The sequence below is a fragment of the Chelonoidis abingdonii genome, chromosome 4 (assembly GCF_003597395.2).
Source record: "Chelonoidis abingdonii isolate Lonesome George chromosome 4, CheloAbing_2.0, whole genome shotgun sequence".
Lineage (NCBI taxonomy): Eukaryota > Metazoa > Chordata > Testudines > Testudinidae > Chelonoidis > Chelonoidis abingdonii.
The window spans coordinates 89,044,298-89,065,142 of record NC_133772.1 but is presented as its reverse complement, the minus strand read 5'-3'; the positions used below and the strand labels follow the sequence as shown (position 1 = coordinate 89,065,142).

The window sequence follows — 20,845 nt, the reverse complement described above, 5'->3', positions numbered from 1 at the left end:
CCAGCCCCCTGATCATTTTTGTTGTCCTCCACTGGACTCTTTCCAATATGTCCACATCCTTTCTGTAGTGGAGGGCCCAAAACTGAATGCAATACTCCAGTTGTGGCCTCACAAATGCTAAATAGAGGGGACTAATCACTTCCCTCCATCTGCTGGCAATGCTCCTACTAATGCAGCCCAATATGCCGTTAGCCTTCTTGGCATCAAGGGCACATTGCTGACTCATATCCAGCTTTTCATCCACTGTAATCCCCAGGTCCTTCTCTGCAGAACTGCTGCTTAGACAGTCGGTCCCCAGCCAGTAGAAGTGCATGGGATTCTTCCGTCCTAAGTGTAGGACTCTGCACTTGTCCTTTTTGAACCTCATCAGATTTCTTTTGGCCCAATTCTCCAATTTATCTATGTCACTCTGTACCCTATCCCTACCCTCCAGCATATCTACCTCTTCCCCCAGGTTAGTGTCATCCGCAAACTTACTGAGAGTGCAATCTATTCCATCGTCCAGATCATTAACAAAGATGTTGAACAAAACCAGCCCCAGGACCAACCCCTCTGCTTGATACCAGCTGCCAGCTATACATCGAGCTGTTGATCACTACCCATTGAGCCCAACAATCTAGCCAGCTTTCTACCCACCTTATAGTCCATTCATCTAATCCATACTTTTTTTAACTTGCTGGTAATGTTGTGACTCAGCGAACTGTGCAAGATGCCAGTGGACTGTAATCGTCAAGTTCTCATCCTGACTCTGACTCACTACAGGGTGACACTTAACCACTGTAAAACAGGGATAATGCTACTTGCCTATTTCACACAGATTGCAGTGAGGAATTATTTCATTAGTTAACATTTGTGCAGCACTGATGACTATATACATGCTGAGTGTATGTGTGTGTACGTGTGTCTATCTATGTGAAAATAAGTATCCAACTACAATTATTGTTTAGCTCTCCAGAATTAATAAGAGAAGCAAACGTTAAGATGCTTTCAATCAGCATCAGATCCACAAGCGTCATATTGACTTGTATTCATGAAATCTGCATTATTCTTTTATCAAGAACTCTTGTATCATAGCATAAATCCAAATTATGTCTGTTCCAGAGCCCATCTCCAGGTTGAGAGTAGGCAAGTTATTCCAGTCACTAGGTTTAAATTCCTCTGGCCTTCTTGAGGTCCTTTTAGTTAGTTTTCTGAATTGTTTGAGGGGTATCTGAGCCCCATATTTGGCTTTCAAAACCCACAACTAAGGAGATGGAGTCCCAATTGCCCAGAAACCTAATACAAAGGTAGAACCAAGTGATCTACTGCTGTGTGAAAGAAATGTGAAGGTGGGGAAAACACTGAGGGGATGAAGAGAGAGGCAAAATAAAGATTAACTAGACTAATTGCTCCCAAAATCTAAAATTGAGCCCTGCTTTCCCTTTTCTACTTTAAAAAAAAAGTTTTCTAGTTACTGTTACATATTTTATTGTTTTGAGGGAAAATATATTTACAGTTTCATAGTAAATACTCCTACTTCACATGCAGAACCTACTAGGTAAGCTGTATATCCCAAGGAACACAGAGACAGGAAAGGTTTCAGAGTAGCAGCTGTGTAAGTCTGTAGCCGCAAAAAGAACAGGAGTACTTGTGGTAGGAAAGTGAATGCAAGTAACATGCATCTGGGAGAGTGTCATTGCTTCTGTAGAATAGGATAATTTTTTTGAACAAACTAAATAATGTATTTGTTAATTCAATGAACTGACATGCTATCTTAAATGACAGTGCCTAACTCATAAATATCAAAAAGGATGTAGGTTATAAGACTATTTCTCTCCCGTCACTTAACCCCTATAGACAAAATATAGTTACCACTCTCTGTGAACATGAACTGCAGATTAAGGAGATCCTATTATAGCCAACAATGTGAGAGAAGAGACATACTGTACATATTATGGAGTGAATGACATCTAGTCTATGTTGTATTACATTCTTATGTCCTAAACCTGGGTAAAATATCATGGAATCTGATGAATTATAAAGAGGTGCCAGTCTGAAGAAGCCAGAAGATATGCTATGCTTTGTCTGTATAGCTTTCTCTATACAATAAGGTTACACTGCTTCCCACACATTGATACACCTACTATCATCTACCTCACTAGATTCAGATGGGAGACCTGCTTCTTTCTAGGCAAATACTATGTGAATATTTGTTTAATTCAATACACAGAGTGTGTTTGCTTCCTTAATCTTAGTTATTTATTTGAATGGGAAGGAAAATAAATTTAATTATATACCCCCATATATATATATATAACTTAAAAAAACATATTTCTGCCTCAAAATAGTATACCTACAGTGGTTACCGGTAACACCAAAAGGTAGTAAAAAATGAAGAAAGTTAGTGAAGAAAATATTTCTCTGATTTTTAGTGTACTATGTGTGTCTGACAGCACGATATGTACATGCACTGCTATTATAGCAGTGTCAGTCCCAGGATTTGAGAGACATAAGGTGGGTGAGGTAATATCTTTTATTGGACCCAACTTCTGGTGGTGAGAGAGACAAGCTTTCAAGCTACACAGAGCTCTTCCTCAGGTCTAGGAAAGGTATAGCTAAATATAAGATTGAACAGATAGTTTAGCATAAGTAGTTAGCACTTATTCTAAGGAATCATTCAATGTGAAGTGGCCTGTTAACACCCCTGTAGTCATAGGACAAAAAGTGGAATTAGAGGGTTACAATGTGTAAGGAGCTACAAAATCTAGTGTCTTTATTAAGACTATGATTTTTAGTGTTTTAGGCTCATCTTTTGAAAGTGTTGTGAAGGTTTCCATTGAGGATGAGGACTGATATCTCAGCTATACAGTGATCACTTTGTGAAAAGTGGTCATCCACAGGTTATATGGCATTTTTGTCTTGTATCATTTTCCTGTGTGAGTTCACTCGAGAGCATAGTGCTTGTCTGGTTTCACCCACATAGTTGTTACTGGGGCATTTAGTGCACTGGATGAGGTACACCAAGGCCTGGTCTACACTGGGAGTGTGTGGTGGGGGGGAATCGATCTAAGTTACGCAACTTCAGCTACGTGAATAACATAGCTGAAGTTGACGTACTGAGATCTACTTACTGCGGTATCTTCACCGCGGTAGGTTGACTGCTGACGCTCCCCCGTTGACTCTGCCTATGCTTCTCGTTCAATGCCCCCAAACTCAATGGGAGAGCACTCAGCCGTCGATTTAGCGCGTCTTCACTGGACGTGCTAAATCAACCCCCGCTGGATTGATCGCTCCAGAGGAAAGTGTAGACATGCCGTAGATGTTGTGATAAGCATGTCTAGAACCCATGGATCTTGAAAGGTGTGTTGTGGGAGGTGTGTGTACTACAGTCAGTTTCACTGTTTCTCCTGCACAGTCAGTTTCTCCCTTGCTGAAAAAAACCTTTGTAAACGTCAAAGAAACAGAACAACCTTAGTAATTTATTCAATTTTTTTTAAGCAAAAGCTAGACATTCTATTTAAAAGGTGCCCTATTAGAAACTGGATTTTTTTTTAAATAGTTAAAAAAATATAGTTGACAGCATCCTTTTAAGGCAGGGCCACCTGAGTTCATCTAGGGAATTGCAATATAATTAAGTGAATACATGTATTGTAAGTTAGGATGCAAGTCACACAAGAGAAAGAGTTTGAGTGACACTGACACTGGGCACTCTGGTTGGCTAATACAAATGTCATCTTGTGCTGGACAAGGATCCCTGGTTTTCAGATAGTTAATATGCTTTATATTACTGAACAACATTCCCCTGTCACTGTATGACTTCTATGGCTACATCACAACCAAGTTACATTTGTGTTCTCTCACTTCTTTTAAGGAAGCAATGACAATAATTGCTGATGCCCAGAGGTGCCTGCTGTGATATTAGAGCAGACTGCTGCTATTCAACAACTCACTAGTGCACATGGACCAGCATCACCAAAGTAAATCCTATGTATTATTTAGATACATGCACATTTATGCACTTGAATCTCAGATGGCCACATCTTTATTTAATTGAGGAAAATTAAAGTACACTGTATGCACATGTATAGTTTCTAATCAATTAGAACGTAATTATTTTTAATTATTTTAATATTTTATTAAGCCACATTTCTCAGCGGAAGCAACAGAGATGCAAATTTTTACATTTTAAAACAAAAATTGGTTTTAAGTTACAAGTACCCAATTGCAAAAAAAAAAAAAAAAAAAAGCAGCTGGTATCTTTGTCTGTTAGCATTAAAAACATTTTTGCATTCAGACAACACAAAAGCAGCTCAGATTTACTTAAGATTTCCACAACAACAACAATAATCACCTTCAGCCTGAAGACAAATATGCCAAATTTTATCCCACAAGGAACATTTTTGAGAAAGATGCAAGCTGCTGAAGATCTGCTCTTAGAATGGAATGGCTATTTCAAACTTAACCACAGCTTTGCTTCTGGACTGCTATTATTAACCAACTCTGTCCGTTTGCCTTTGTATTCAAAACACTCAGGGGATAATCATTTGTACAAATTACTAGGTTTAGTGATCTCAAAATAATGAGATGAGATTAAATGGATTCAGATTAAAGGAGGGACCAGAACTGTGGAGTAAGGATCCAGAATTCACCCAAAGCTCAGATATTTTCTGATTCTGGTGCATCTCCAATTCAGAACACTTATCTATATTTACGCTTTCTGGAGACAGAAAAAGCAGGTGAAGTAACTATATTTTTTACCACTCCCTAAAACATATGTTTTCAAAGGAAAACTCTAGAGCAAAACAATGCAGAGCACGGAAGAAAGCTCACACCCTTTTCTTGTGCGAATACACACACCCTTATTATCAACCCCAGGCACTTCTTCATGCCACCCTGACAGTACTGAATATGGAGCGAAACCCTCTTTCCCCGGAAGAATAGGCATCCTGGGGATTAGTTTACCAGTATTACATAGTTATCAGTGGAAAAGCATCACTGGTTTAATCCCATTGCACAGGAACACAAGAGCTCAGTAAGAACATACAGACATGCTCATACAAAAATATTTTAATGCTATTATCAAAGCTCCACTCACACACTTCACCCAAAAGTGAAGTCCAGCTGAGACATTCTGTATTTCGAGAAGCTACGAAACATAGTTGAGTTATCAGCTGTGTCGGTCATTTGCAGATACCTTAGCCCTTTGGTTTTCCTGTCTGAAGCTTTCATGTATTCAGTGCTCTGCAACCAATCAATATCCTAAATACAAGGCTGCATCTTATTTCCTTTTGGCATTCTTGAGCACCCTTCTTTTCATGCCCAAAGCAAGGGCTTTTAAAATAGCTTCCTTATTGTTCATAATATTGTAGCGGCTTAACTCCAGCAGCCTATCAAATTCATTAGGTTGATATGTGAAGTTCATAGAATGGTAAGGAGATTTTTCCCCTTCAACAGGGAAGTTGCCAAATGATTTCTCATCTTCCGTCTCACGCTTGACTCCTGCAGACAGAAAATCAGACAGTAACAGTCTTCACGGATCCCCTAACAAGATGCTCCCATGTTTGTGCAGGAGCAGAAGGAGGTCCTATCATCATGGTTTATCATAAACCTGCCCACAAGTTGATAGATAGATCGATCAATTGATCATTGGCTCCAGCAACTCTGAAGAAGGCTCTTTTGTCCTGTCGCTGGGTGCAAGAAGCAAAGTTCCTGACAAGGTGAAATAGGTGTATGTTTGAAGCACTTTAACCACGTAGGATTTTCAAGCCCTATACATGGTTCCTATCTCACAGGCAGTGTGAATGGTTTTAATTCAGACCTTTTTCAGCTACAGAGAGGAATCCAGAATCCCTAATTCCCAGTACCCTTCAGCTTTGCATTCAAACCTTTGGACAATATAATTCCATATGCCATTGTTGTTACTGTTCATAAAACCACCACCTCAGGGCCCATTGCCATTACCCTAATACAAAATTTCAGCTTAAACTCAGACTGCAACATTTTAAAAATGAGGCCAAAGCTATTACAGAAGCCCCAACCCCAAGGAACCCAGAATCTCTGGTAACGGAGTAAAGAGGGCTTCTGAAAACTGAGCCAACAGTACACCTGAACAAATATACTCTATATGACAAAAACTACTTTGGAACATTTGAATACATTAAAATACAGTTTTAAACAGATAGTCCATTGCATCACTAACTAGCAGCTAGAGTAGGGAACACACAACCTTTATATTTGTGCATTTAATATTATAATTATTTAATCACTTTAAGTAGCACGTTAATCATATTTTCTTGCGATACTGAAGATGGATATTCTGGTGTCTGATGTCCAATATATAGTTACTGCTCCAAATGATTCTTCTTGTAGGGCAGGTTTATACTACAAATTTGCAGCTGCGCTGCTGTAGCGTGTCTGGTGAAGATGCTCTAAGCCGACCGGAAAGAGGTCTCCCACCTCTATGAGTTATGTCAGTGGGAGAAGCTCTTCTGCCCACATAGCACAGTCTACATGGGGGTTAAGGTCAGTATAACTACATCACCCTGGGATGTGGATTCCTCACACCCCTGAGTGACGTAGTTATGCTGCAGTAAGCATGTAGTGCAGACCAAGCCTTACGGTCTTAGGATTCAACCCTGTAAGGTGCTAAGTAACCCCTGACTATGGGGCTAAAAATGCTCAGCACCGTGTATAACTGAACCTCGCCTACACACTTCCTTACCTGGTGCCTTGTATTTCTGGAATGTGTTGTTCACCAATGGAAAGTGAAGCACTATGGGAACTTTAGGATTGAGATTATCCACGAACATATAACATTCCTTGGGCTTCTGCTTATCTGTTTCACTCACAACAATGTGTGGAAAGGGGATTTCCCGTTCTTCACAATACTTCTGGGCCTGATGCAGCACCTGAACTCAGAAGACAACAAGTAAAGTTATTTTCTTTACTGGATGAGAGCTAAAAATCAGGTGGTGCCAGATATTCAAAAGTGCTTAGCTCCCATTTAGGCATCTAAATAAAGATGAGATTTTTCAAGTGTGCAGCACTCCAAAGTCCCCATTCTGACCTCATGGAGAGATTTACAGAAGAGCTCAAAAGAGTATATGTCCGCATAGGGCTTAACACAGTGGGGCTTCAACCTCAGCCTCCAGGTACTATTGTAATATGAATGTTATCATCTATGATAACAATGTCGCTGTCTGATTTGGCTATTGTTATCTCTAACCACTAAAAAATGCCCCCCTCCAAAAGCCAGGGACAGAACCCAGGATTCCAGTCTCCAATATTCTATTGCTGTCTAGCCAACAGCTGGGCAACCCACTGGCAAAGTGTGCGTCACATCGCATCCCTCTGTAGTGGCTGCTCCACACAGAGAAGAGCAATTATTCCTGTAACTCAAGTAAAGGTTTGTGCTGGGAATATGAAAATCCAGAGTTCAAACTCTGCTGATGATCCATATGGCAGAGGATTTTTTTATTGCAAGCAATAGAATTAATTTTCTCCAGTTTCCTTTTTTTAAAAATTGGTTTATTTAAGTAATACGGTGAGAAAACATCATTCAAACATGCTTTATATATATTTTTTAAATCTGTATATGAAGGTTTGCCACATTTTGGTCATTTATCACACATTTTGATTGTTGGTGTCACACACTGGCAGTTTGAGGGATGAGAAATTTGCTCTGAAACTTTTCTTTCTTGTGTTTTTAAATCTATGTAATATAGAAATGGTTATTTTTAGACTGATACTTGTCCATCAGGAACTGGACTAAGACCATCCATTTATTTCAGGTAAATCACCAAACAGACATCAGTTGGAAATCTACCAAATTGATCTTGGATTCAAACCAATTATCTACAGGTTCATAGATTTTTAAAACCAGAAGGGATAAATATGATCATCTAATCTGGTCTCCTGCATAACAAGCCACAAAATTTCACCCAGTAATTTCTGCAGCAAGCCCCAAAACTTGATGAAAGGTTGTATAATGCATTATACCCAGTAATAATTCTCTCAGTCATTGAGATGTCTAAATAGGGCATTTGACCATTCTGATTTCATCCATGATGTCCTGGTCAGCATGCATATGTGTTTGTCTAATTCTACTCCTTTTTGTCTCTCACCTCAAATGGAGCTTCCCAAGAGTAGTTGAATGACAAGATGACATCTACATCTCTCTCTGGCTGAAGCACCAAAGGAAAGGGAGAATTGATAGAGAAAACCCCATCTATCAAGTACAGGTTTTGTTCCATTGGAGTTAGGTGGTTGGGAAAGGCATCCTGGTGAGTGCCTGAAAGACCCCAAAATCATACTGGTCACTGAAGTACACAAAACACAGCCATCTAATTTCAGAGAAAAGGTGAAAATTATCTGAGACCCTAAGGAGAAATGTTTAAATACCCTGGAATTACATTAACTGTACTCCCACACCCCAACCCCCAGATACCACCAAATCAAACTAAGTTACCTCCACCCTGGACACTCAGCAAAACAAGACAAATCAAAAAAGATCTATATCTGAGCACCACAGAAAAGCTTATGAGCAAACACCACCACAGGAACCAAGCATCTCACATGCATTAATCTGTCCTCAAAACCCCCCTTTCAGGTAGGGAAGAGAAATTAAGTGACTTGCCCACAAAGAGTCAGTAGCAGAGCTCAAAACAGAACCCAGATCTCTCTAATTCCTGATCCAGTGCCCTAAGCACAAGCCCATCCTTCCTTCTGGGACAGATAACTTTCATATATGGCAATTTCCAATACAGTCAAAAGGGATTTGGGATGTTTTTGCTCTGAAGCATATAAGCCCAAGTCTGCTTTCATATATACAAGTACAACCCTGTCATTGCAGTTGCCTGTTTGCAAATGAAGACTGCATTTGGCCAATAGCATTTCCATTAGTGGTGTTAGTGACTTTACTCATGGAGGTCTGGTTTACACAAATCCCAGTGGCAGCAGACACAACATGTTTTTAACTTGTTTAAGACAGCCACTGCATTTTAACCAGCCTTCTATACTGCCAATTGAATGGTTTGCTCAGAGCAGCATCTTGCCCATTTTATAAGCTTTACAGCGGTATGTACTTAGATGAACATACTTGCACTGTCACTGACCAGTCATCTTTCTCTTCCTAACTGTCCCCAGTTCCTCTGACACACAGCCTGGTTTCTCTCACATAGAATCTTGTTACCCACCTTTCCAGGCCACAAACTCCTTGGCATTGACGTAGTCCCTGTGAAGGTACAGTCCACGCATGAAGTTAATGTTTTCCCCAGCAGAGAAGCGAGACTTAAATAAATCTTGAAATAAATGTGAGAAAGCTCCACCTGGCATGACCATTCGCTTTTCTAACTGTAAAGGGTCCAGAGTCTGGCGTCCACGAGCCTCATCTGCAAAAAGAAACAAACAAACCAGAATTCAGATCTCTTCATCCAAGCTCAAATTTTGCTATTCCTTGACCATTTTACCCTGAGTTCAAGACACCAGCCATTTTATACTGACATTTCCCCCTACAACAGTTGGGATTTTAAACACAACTGTTATTGTCTTTAGCAGGACTCATGTAGCTAACACCTCAAGAAATATTTTTAAATGATGGGTATTATTAAGCCCCCACCTACAACAGAATGTTGAGAAAACAATTAAGACACAGTTGTCTCCAACCTTGTATACTAGCGTTAAAATCTCTAGTATAGGTGGGGCCTACACATGTCCCCACTTTGGACAGTGCACAGTTTTCACCTGGCTAAGGGCACATAGATAAGTACTATTTAAACGACAAACTTCAAACATATTGCAAGTGCTTCAGGGGACAACTGTGATATTGCCAAATCCTCTGACTCCATAATAGTTGTAGTGTATATAAGTCCAGAATCTGAAGCTGTTGTGCAGTTTCAAAAAGTTGTGGTGCTGCACATTTTCTCTTTTTCTTCATTATACTGGTAAGGAGAACTTGTATTCTCTCTTGTATTATAAACTATTATCCTTTCTTATCTCCTCTGTCAGTCCCACACAAATGTTCCCGTTATCTAAACCAGGTTTAAAAAGGTTTCAGGGATGCAGCCTTCAGGCCAACGTACTAGTCCTCATGTGGCCCTCATGGTTATTTGAATTTGAGATCCCTGATCTAAACTAAATGGGCTATCAGTAGGCAATGCTGTTAAGACCCTCCTAAATTATCTTCTTTTATGTTGTGAGAAGGGGTTACTTCCTTGAATGGATGAGATATTTTCAAGGCCCTTTCGTATGACTAAGGAAAGCCCAGTCTCTGTCTATCCTTTACCTATAGCTTTGATGGCATCTTTCAGAGATTCTAGAAATCCAACTTTTGAAGAAATCACCTCTTCCCAGACTTCATCTAGATTGGCAGCAAAGGCACTGGCCCATATTCCTGAAAATGGACAAGGAAAGTATTGATTTAGGTCCCCCAGACTTCTCAGGTACTGAACAGCATGACCAAACTCAATTTCACCACATCAGATATGCATCATAAGCAGGACAAAATTCGGATAGGACAGATTATCTTTAATAAAAGTCTTGTTCAGTTAAGAACACAGAGCGTGGTTAGATGCCTAAAAGTCTTCAGGGACAACATATTATGCAACTGTGCAGCGGTTGATATCAGTCACTAAAAATTAAATATCTGTTTATTCTTAACCTTCTCATCAATGTGCATCAAGTTACAGTTGCTATAAAGCATAATAGAGTGTTTCTAGCAGCATCAGATCTTACCTTGCAGAAAACAAATTCTGGGCTCCAGACGTTTCCCAAGTAGCAGCCCATTGAAGAATTCACTGCCAAAGTCTTCTATGCGGATAAAGGCTCCATACTTGTGAGTACCAAACTCATAGGGTGTGAACTCACACCACTCTGTGAAAGAGTTAACCAAGATAATTATCTCGAAAATATACCTAAATAAACGTTTTCATCCCCTCCCCATTCCCATGAGAATGGCTAAGAGAATAATTCAGTTTCTTAACCCATACCAATGATGCCTATGCTGGTAAAGGTTAACCCTCCCAGCTAACAATGCCTTAATGCATGAATGCCATAAGGTGAGATTCTTCCACATACATCTTATGTATGGTATGGGAGCAGTATGATTGACAGGAGGTTTATTTAACAGAGATTCACGGGAATTTCCTATTAAGACTTTTCACCAGCATCGCAAGTTGATATTTTTAATGGTGGCAAAAGGAGTGAAGAATGAATGTAAAGAAGTATTATCGTGCCACTAACAGGAATAATTAAGTAATGGGATTTTCAAATCAGCCAAAAAAATTTCAATTAATCGTATCAGCATTTAAAAGTGTGTTGGAGACAAAAAACAAATAAATGTTAAAAAAAGATGTGCACATCCCCACAGAGAGATGCAGCCAAAAACAAACCATGTCTTGGCATTACAATTAGGATTGCCAAGTGCAATTTGAGAGAAGATGTACTATTGAACACATCATTACAAATATTTAAAAGGCAGAGAAAGTTAGGTATACATAATGGGTGAAACCCTAGCGCCAATGGAGTCAATGGCAAATCTCCCATTGAGAGTTTAATGGGAATAGGATTTCACCCAGTACATTCAATGTAGCAAGGGTATGAAGGAGAATTTATATTGCTGCCCACCATCATTACTATATTGCAACAAAATTGGGAACAAGGACAAAAATAATTAAAACTGAGGGGGAAATGTAATTTACAGATTTTAGAGGGGAAAAAACTTCACGTTATACCTGTAAATTCATGGCTACTGACATGGGGCTTCACATTGACAGCTGCATAGATGGGGAAGGGGTTCTGTCCCCACCTGACTGCTGACTGCTGGTCAGACAACTTCGATGGATCCTGCTGGATATGGCAGGGAAAAGTCATATCACTTTAGTGTTCAGTTTTGCCTTTAAATAGAAGTTTCCTCTTGCCCTCGGAATACCATGTGACTGATGTGACCAATCACAGAGCATGAACAGTGAACTACTTAGAGGAAATTCTCAAGCAAATTCTCTATAGTTTTTCATGGGCTTTTTTAAAACTGCATGGAGTAATTTGTCAAACTCATGATCTCATCTTTCGGTATTTCCATAATCCAGAAATTGAAATAACGTGAGAAAAAACTAGATCTCAGTGTTTAGTCCTCATAAATGGTTCCTTTAGGCATCAAGAGAGACAATAAAAAACATAAAAGCAAATACAAAGTACTAGTCACACATACCTACTGAGGAAAATACTGTGAGCTGGGGATTCTGGAGTTCTAATCCGATCCATCCCTTATTCAGCATGTGGCCTTAGACAAGTAACATAACCTCTCTGTGTCAGAGCTATGCCATCCACAAAGAGGTAATGCTTATCTATCTCAGAGGTGTTATGAAGATTAGTCAGCTAATGGTTGTCAAGCATTTTGAAAATACAAAATGCTATGTATTTATGATTATCATAGGATAATTACTATTACATTAGCATGGAATAGGTTTATGATTAACGTAGGATAATCACATGGGGCTTTAATCACCGTTAGATATTATTTAAAGTTTTAATTTCTCCTTCAAAATTCTGTTTATCTCTGGGAGAAGTTTAAGAAGTGTTCCACAAGTCTGAAGAGATAAGTTTCCTGAGGCTTCAAACAGGTTTGTTAAACTCCTCCTCTGAAGACAAACCATTCACAATCCAGGACTCTCATTACCTTCTGTTGTAAGAAATATTCTATGATAAGGCCCCACAAATCTGTGAGTGTGACTTTCCGTCCTTCTTTCTCCAACAAGATCAGCTGCTGGAAATAATACATCAGTCGTTCAGCAGAAAATGCCCCCACTTTGCTGCTGGTCACAAGTTTCCGAGCAACGCTAATTGCATCTTGAAGGTCTTTGTGGGACCAGTGAGGGTCTTCGTAGAGTTTAGACAAACACCTAGTAAAATGTCCACCAAGTTTTCAGTAAACAACAAATTATTACACAAGATGCCAAACATCTGGGGAAAGATGGCTGCCCTCCCCACATTGTGATTTGAACAGAACTGAAAGTAACATCACTGTTTTTATTTAACAACATATTGAATTTATAGTCTATAGCACACCTTGGAATCTTCAAGGAATTTGCTTTCCTGTTAAATAATGTTATGATATGTCACAGTTTGGGCCTCAAAACTGCATTCTCTTAAAAAGTCTTAATATCCTATCTCTGTGCTCACCCTCAGACTTTCAGTAACAACCTAATTAATTTCTAGTATGAAGAAACTTTCCTAAAGCATCGATTACAATGGTCATCTAATGTCTGGGGCTTCCTACGTGCCCTCTTTCCTTTACCTCAGTATCTCAGACTACTTTAGGCACAAACACACCCCCTTTCCAGAGCCTTCCCTCTAACTTAATTCACATTATTTTTTCTTAATAGCTAGACATACTTTGCTCACCTTTCTACAGGCCAATTTATTTTAATGCTACATGGGCTTGTCCCTTGATTTTTCTGCTACAAGCCTGATATCACTAAAACCTCATTTCTTAGAAAGAAGACTTTCAGTGGCAAAGGGACTAAGGCCCCAGAGAGACGCATCTGACTCATTGAAACTGGAAGTAGTCTGAAATCTTTTTATAAGAATTATGTTAATGAAAATATTGTATGGGTTGAAGAAAAATGCTCACTTAAAAGGGGGGGGGGAAGATATTATACCTTACTTTCCTGCTTCTCCTTTTTATCACTGATTCGGGGCAGGGAGGGAGGGAGGGAGGGATGGAGACTACTCAGATCCCCTCTCTTCCTGTGATATACTGTCACAATGGAGATCAGCAGGGCACTTAAGCTGGAGCTCCCTCAAAATAAACAACAGGGAGCTGCTGATAGGGCATCCCCTGTGAGGGGCCCTTGATTCTGGAATTCAATTCCCCCTACTTGGTCTTCCAGAGCCTAGATTTCTTAACCTTCTGCGCATGCTACAAATCTCACCTTTTTCCTCCCTTAGTTAAGGCGGTTGAGAGGGGGTGGACCAAGGTGGGTTTATTTATGGGCAGTCCTCTGGCTATATTTATCCTGTAATTTTTAATTTATGGGAGAGGCACCTAGAGCTTGAATGGGCATCTATCGACGAACTTTAGAAATCTGAAGGATAATTAAAGAAGTAACCAGATGAATAATAGAAACTATGGAAATATATGAGCTTATCTCTGAATCAGCCATGTTGGTAAAAGTAAATTGTGTCAGAAGAGTATCATTCCCCAGACTATGCTGACTTGGGTTCTCAGGTCAAAGGACTATGAGGAAAAAGTTCCAGTGAGATACCAGGTGGATCCTGAGACTCCACACATATACATCAGGATATCCAAGAGGTCAAGCTGCTGGAGTCCTGACAGATTGCCATAGAAAGCAGTCATGGCTCTCATCCCACCTCCTGATCCCACTACTGCCACTACAGGGATCTACAGGAATAGAAAAATGAAAGGCTATGAAAAACATGCAATTGAGTATACTGCATTACATACATATGTATTAAATTACACACACACATACAAGGTCATTTGGTTTTAGGTTTCATTTAACGATTTTCTCATTATAAACAAAAATAAAATATGGGAGGTAGTAAGACAGATAGGTAGTCCTATGAAAGGGCTCTGTTGACATTAAAAATCTGAGCCCACTATGTCCAAATCTTCTGCTCATTTAGCCTCTGTAATTTTATCCAGGAGTATGAGCAGCTATTTTGGACAGAAAACAAAGACAGTTAGCAACTCAAATAGCTTTCTCCTATTTTTTTCTGGGTTGTTTATCCTTGTTCTGCTACTGTAAATCCAAACTGTGACTGTCTTGTATTCTGAACTGCTTTTTCAAAACCTGTGTGCTTACAATCTATTTTCCCATTAGGTTGAGGTTCACTGGCAGTACATCTCCCCCTAAAACTAGTCACAAATAACAGAGTTCTCTAAAAAGGGAATTTCATACCTCATCTTTCTTGGGTTCCTCTGGCAAATCAAGTGTCTTCTTTAGGGCATGAGAAACTATTGTCTTCCTCATGTCCAAAAATTCTCTCTCTCCTCTACTGAGGTCAAAACTGATGCGCACATCAAGATCCTGAGAACTACTCCCACAAGCAAGAGGAGAACAAGGGAGAATAGGAAAGGCAAAAGAGAGAGATGAACTTTCAGAGAGCCCTTATCACTTGAGACTACTTCTCTAATTTGTATCCTGCATGACCAGTTAAGACCAGCTGAGAAGAAATTAAATGCATTTATTTTTCCTTGGTTTTCATTCATACCTGTGTTGCATTCTTGTTTATGTTTTACTAGTATCTGATTTTAAAGAACCAAGCTGTCCAAGTGATAAAAGCCATGGAAAAAAGCAGTTTGTCCCGTCTCTGGAACAGTTTTCTCACTTCAGCATTCCAGTCCAAACTTCACACTTCCTTCAAGACCCTCTGAAAAGGCCTCACATCATCAGGATAGCCTCATAAAAATGAAGCTTCCAAACCTGCTCTCTTCCATCAGATAATTAAACATTAAAAAAAAAATTTTTAATTGTACCTGACAAGTCTGTTCAATCACCTATACCATTCCTCAGATGATACATGGGGAGAAAAACATTTATACAGTCAAAAAAGCAGAATATACACTCTTTAGATAAATGTTTTGCAAATCAGGGAACAGTTAGAAGCAAGACATCAGCAAAACAACTAAAGTTAGTTCTAATGTTCTTCTGCTCACAAGATTATGCAGTCACTTCACTTTTAAGCTGTGTCCCTTTCCCAACCCTGCTTTTCATTTCGCCTTTTTATATCATCAGCTCTTTGAATCAGGGTTCTGACTCCTTACAGATTTGCCGAATGCCCATGCATCTCAATAGAGCAATAGAAGTATTAATATGTCTAAAAGAATTGTAACAACCTCCCTGAAAAAGGCAGATATAAAATCTGGTTAGAGGAAAGTCGTAAATGTTCAGCAGATTGAAAATATTTTAAATGTGTATTGATGACATGATGTGTGGTTTATACCAGACCATGCCTAAAACAGGAATCAGCTTTGTTTTGAAAAAATATAATCTACCAATAATGACACACATTGTACTGTTTGGAACTGAGTGCTAGCTCTCCTGCCCGTGCTCATAGATGCATTAGTTTATGAATGAGTTCACATCTTACCATTTGAAGCAGCTTTCATACAGACCACATCACACAGTCCATTGTCTACAGACAAGCTCTAAGATACAACTGCATTTGCTCCAATCCCTCAGACAGAGACAAACACCTACCTACAGGATCTCTATCAAGCATTCTTAAAACTACAATACCCACCTGATGAAGCAAAGAAACAGATTGACAGAGCCAGAAGGGTACCCAGAAGTCACCTACTACAGGACAGGCCTAACAAAGAAAATAACAGACCGTCACTAGCCGTCACCTACAGCCCCCAACTAAAACCTCTCCAGTGCATCATAAAGGATCTACAACCTATCCTGGAGGACCATCCCTCACTATCACAGACCTTGGAAGACAGGCCAGCCCTCACTTATAGACAGCCCTCCAACCTGAAACAAATAGTCACCGGCAACTACACACCACACAAAAACACTAACCCAGGAACCAATCCCTGCAACAAACCCCATCGCCAACTCTGTCCACATACCTATTCAAGGGACACCATCATAGGACCTAACCACATCAGCCACACCATCAGAGGCTCGTTCACCTGCACATCTTCCAATGTGATATATGCCATCATGTGCCAGCAATGCCCCTCTGCCATGTACATTGGCCAAACCAGACAGTCTCTACACAAAAGAATAAATGGACACAAATCAGACATCAAGAACTGTAACATTTAAAGACCAGTGAGAGAGCAATTTAATCCCCCTGGACACTCAACAACAGACTTTAAAGTGGCAATTCTTCAACAAAAAGACTTCAAAAACAGACTTAAATGAGAAACTGCAGAACTGGAATTAATTTGCAAACTGGACACCATCAAACTAGGCCTGACTAAAGACTGGGAGTGGCTGGGTCACTACTAAAGGTAATTCTTCCTCTGCTGATACTCACACCTTCTTGTCAACTGTTGGAAATGGGTGATATCCACCTGGATTGCATTGGTCTCGTTAGCACTACAAAAGTAATTTTCCCTCTCTTGCTAGTTACTCCTTCTTGTCAACTGTTGAGAATAGGCCACTTCCACCTTAATTGAATTGGCCTTTTTGGCACTGACCCCCCACTTGGTAAGGCAACTCCCATCTTTTCATGTGCTGTATATATATACTGCTTACTGTATTTTCCACTCCATGCATCTGATGAACTGGGGTTTAGCCCACAAAAGCTTATGCCCAAATAAATTTGTTAGTCTCTAAGGTGCCACAAGGATGCCTCATTGTCAGGGGGGACTCTACGTATTTTGCCGCCCCAAGCACAGCAGGCAGGCTGCCTTCGGTGGCTTGCCTGCGGGAGGTCCCCAGTCCCGCGGATTCAGCAGCAGCCTGCAGGAGGTCCGCTGAAGCCGCAGGACCAGCGGACCCTCCACAGACATGCCACCGAAGGCAACCTGCCTGCCGCCCTTGTGGTGACCAGCAGAACACTCCCCGTAGCTTGGCGTGCTGGTGCCTGGAGCCGCCCCTGCTCATTGTTTTTGCTGATACAGCCTAACACAGCTCCCACTCTCAAATTTTTCAGATTTGACTTCCGTAAGCAACTCTTCAGCACTCAACCCCAAGTTTGTTATAGTTTCAGTTCTTTTTCTGAGCCCACAGATACAATAAGTTCCAAATACAAGGAAAACTGATTCTACAGTAAAGTTGCAGTGAACTGATACAACAGAAGAAAAAACCCTCTATACTAGGAACCTTTTTCCACTTGAGACAGACAAGTAAAATGAACCATAAGTGTGACTGGGATAGGTAAAACAGTTACCAAGATAGTTTATAAATAAGAACAGTGTTTGCTTATCATATGTTATTTTAGGACTTTCTGGTATCTGACGCACCTCTCTTCAACCTTCACAGTCAGATCCACACCTTGCCCCTGGAAAAGAAGGAACAATCTTGAACCAAAGGATAGTTTTACAGATGATCTCACCCACGAACCATAATGAATTCCCACAGCTTATCATAAAAAAAATTATACAAGATCTATCCAGAAGTAAAGCCAACTCGAAGACAGGCCATGTTATGTTTTCACCATACACAAAGAACAAATGTATGCTTTAGTCAGAGTGACCTTTACTGTAGATTAAGAAAACAAGAAAAGCTAGCAATAAAGTCACCATAAAGGAATGTATAGAATATGTGGGACACCATGATATTGTTGATACCAATATTAAAAAATTGCAAGGAATCTGATCAGATACGCCATTTGAGGTATCTGCCAAAATGTTACCATTTGCCAAGTATGATAGTTTTGTTTATATATTTATATCACCTTTTATTATGAGTTATAGATATGTAGGGTATTTCCAAACTTGTGCTTTGTTTCTGGTTGACATCGTCAGACAGATTGGCTTCAGCACTGCTTAGCCTGTTCGATGGCCCATAGGGTCATCAGTTGGGCAATGTATCCACTGAAAGGAGCTAGGGAATACACCTCGTGAGTCAGCAGGACTTGTAGGGGAATACCTATGGACAGAGGCTTTAAGGCTTTTCCATGCCCATGGGTTGTGAAGCTTGTGTTCGGGACACAAAACACAAGCCACACGGCAAGAGGAATACAAAGGGCAGCTGCATCATCTGCTTTTTGTCTTCAATCCTGGTTCTTACTTCAGGAGTAACTTTTCTACAAACTGAAGCTCTGAACAAAGGATTGAATGACCCATCCAAGCTGTGGATGTGTTCCAGAGGGATTTTCAAGCCAGCAATCTCACTAATACTGCTAAGAACCTGATATATGGACTCTGAAGTCTCTAGGTGTATCTGAGCACTTTATCATTTAAATCTCTTCTTGTTCTTTTTTCTTTAAAATAAACCTTTAGTTTTAGGTTTCAGAGTGGTAGCTGTGTTAGTCTGTATCAGCAAAAACAATGAGGAGTCCTTGTGGCACCTTAGAGACTAACAAATTTATTTGGGCATAAGCTTTCATGGGCTAAACCCCTCTTCATCAGATGCATGGAGTGGAAAATAAAGTATTTTCCACATAAAAGGGGCTGTGTGATTTCTTTTTTAGCTTCTTGATAATCAGTATGGGGAATCAGAAGCACTGTTTGTGACTGGTTGGTAAGTTTAACTTTAGTGTTAACCAACCACCAGTTTGGGGAGTGTCTGCTCACCCTTTTGTAGCCTGCCCTGTCCTTGGCATTTCCAGAGAGGATTGCCCTAGGCACACTGGGTCACATGCACATCCCCTCTAAAAGTGCAAACTGAACACAGAACCTGTCACTGTAGAAAGCTCAGTCTTTAGAGATTTAATGATCTTCTGACATCAGTTTGAATTATTAAATAAATTAGTAAAAATTTTAAAGTTACTATAAGTAATGCAAGCTGGCTAGTAGAGAAGCCACTTGCTTTGGAAAGGCATTAGCAGACATCTAACATAACCTTTGATCTGAGCAAATAAACTTTGGTCAGTTTGGTACACCACAAAGGCTGATTAGGGGAAGGATTCTCTCTCAATTTGGGGAAGTGAAATTAACTATTGTGTAAACTGGTGCATAAGTTGCAGACCACATTGTAAACACCTCTTTGTATATGTTGGTACAGCAGCCCAGCACAATGGGGAGCATTCCTGCCTGGGCTTTCTGGGAACTACTGCAATAATAGATAGTACAAATGTAATTCAATGTAGGATGTTTGGTTTGAATGCTCATTGTACAAGCATGTAGGATTTGAAATCAGATGGTATGAGGATACTTATCCAAAGCAAAACTGAAGCCATATTATGGAGGTTCTGCCAGAAGTTAAAAGTAGCAGAAGGATTTTCATTTTAATTGGCCACATTAATATTTTTTCCAATTTCAATTTTTTTGATGGCAAATTTAAAAATTACAAAACTTAACATTTTTTAAAACTTAGAGAGCTTTTAAAGTGTTAGAGAGTTTGTGAAGTTACTGTGTGTTATAATAATCACTCTCAAGATTTTCAGGGTTGGATTTTCAACTTTTTTGTAAACCATTTTTGTGAGCTACCAATGCCTACAGAATCATAAAAATCATATATAGCAAGAATGGGACCGTTTTTGGTAACTGGAATGCTGGCTATTGCAATAAATACATGGATTTTGACAAATTTTAACAAAAAGAGCTAATTTAGTTCATTCACATAATCCCCAGTCTTCAGCGTATGAGTCAACATGGCAGAAGGTTTTGAACATAAAAGTTTATATAACAGAGGTTTTTGGACATCACAGATCATGTGACAGAAGATTCTGGAGGCTCCTCCTAACAGTTCACTGAAGATGACACAACACTGTGCAATGAGAAAACCCATCAATGTAACCATAGAGATTATAAGCACAAAAACATAGTCAGTATATATCTTGTGACAGATCCAACAAACCCCTGTGTTTGACCTTGCACACTATATTTGGGTAAAGCTCAATCTCTTCAGATGGAGTGATAAGATATGCTACTAATGACTCCAAGTGGTGCCTTTGTGACTCCTCACTTTGCCACTGCGGGCAGTGAGAAGATGTGGGCAACAAAGCTGCGGCATATATCCATCAGCAAGGGCTTCCTAGTTCCTGCATGGATTTGCACAGTGCCCTTCTCTCAGCTATTGAATGGTTAAGACATTTAGACTAATATGCTTGACTTGACTGCCTGTGTAGATCCTATATTATATAAATTTCCCCTCTCACCCCTATGGGTGGTATGTGTCTTCCTCAACCTCGGGTCCTCTGCCAGAGGCCTGGGAGTTTGAGGGTTCTGCGCAGTATCTTAGCTGTTCCTAGCACTGCACTCTTCTGGACAGAGAGCTCTGATGTT

General features: G+C 39.9%; 1 protein-coding gene across 1 annotated transcript in view; it reads right to left on the bottom strand.

Moving 5' to 3' along the window:
* Positions 1-5,257: 5,257 nt before the first annotated feature.
* Positions 5,258-20,845, bottom strand: part of LOC116832821 (cytosolic phospholipase A2 zeta-like) — a 46,425-nt gene continuing 30,837 nt past the window's right edge. Inside the window, 11 exon segments of the mRNA XM_032793888.1 lie at positions 5,258-5,478; positions 6,701-6,887; positions 8,103-8,269; positions 9,174-9,368; positions 10,262-10,369; positions 10,711-10,848; positions 11,709-11,823; positions 12,653-12,875; positions 14,241-14,377; positions 14,898-15,033; positions 17,918-17,955. Of these exon segments, the coding sequence (XP_032649779.1) occupies positions 5,258-5,478; positions 6,701-6,887; positions 8,103-8,269; positions 9,174-9,368; positions 10,262-10,369; positions 10,711-10,848; positions 11,709-11,823; positions 12,653-12,875; positions 14,241-14,377; positions 14,898-15,033; positions 17,918-17,955 (1,665 nt within the window).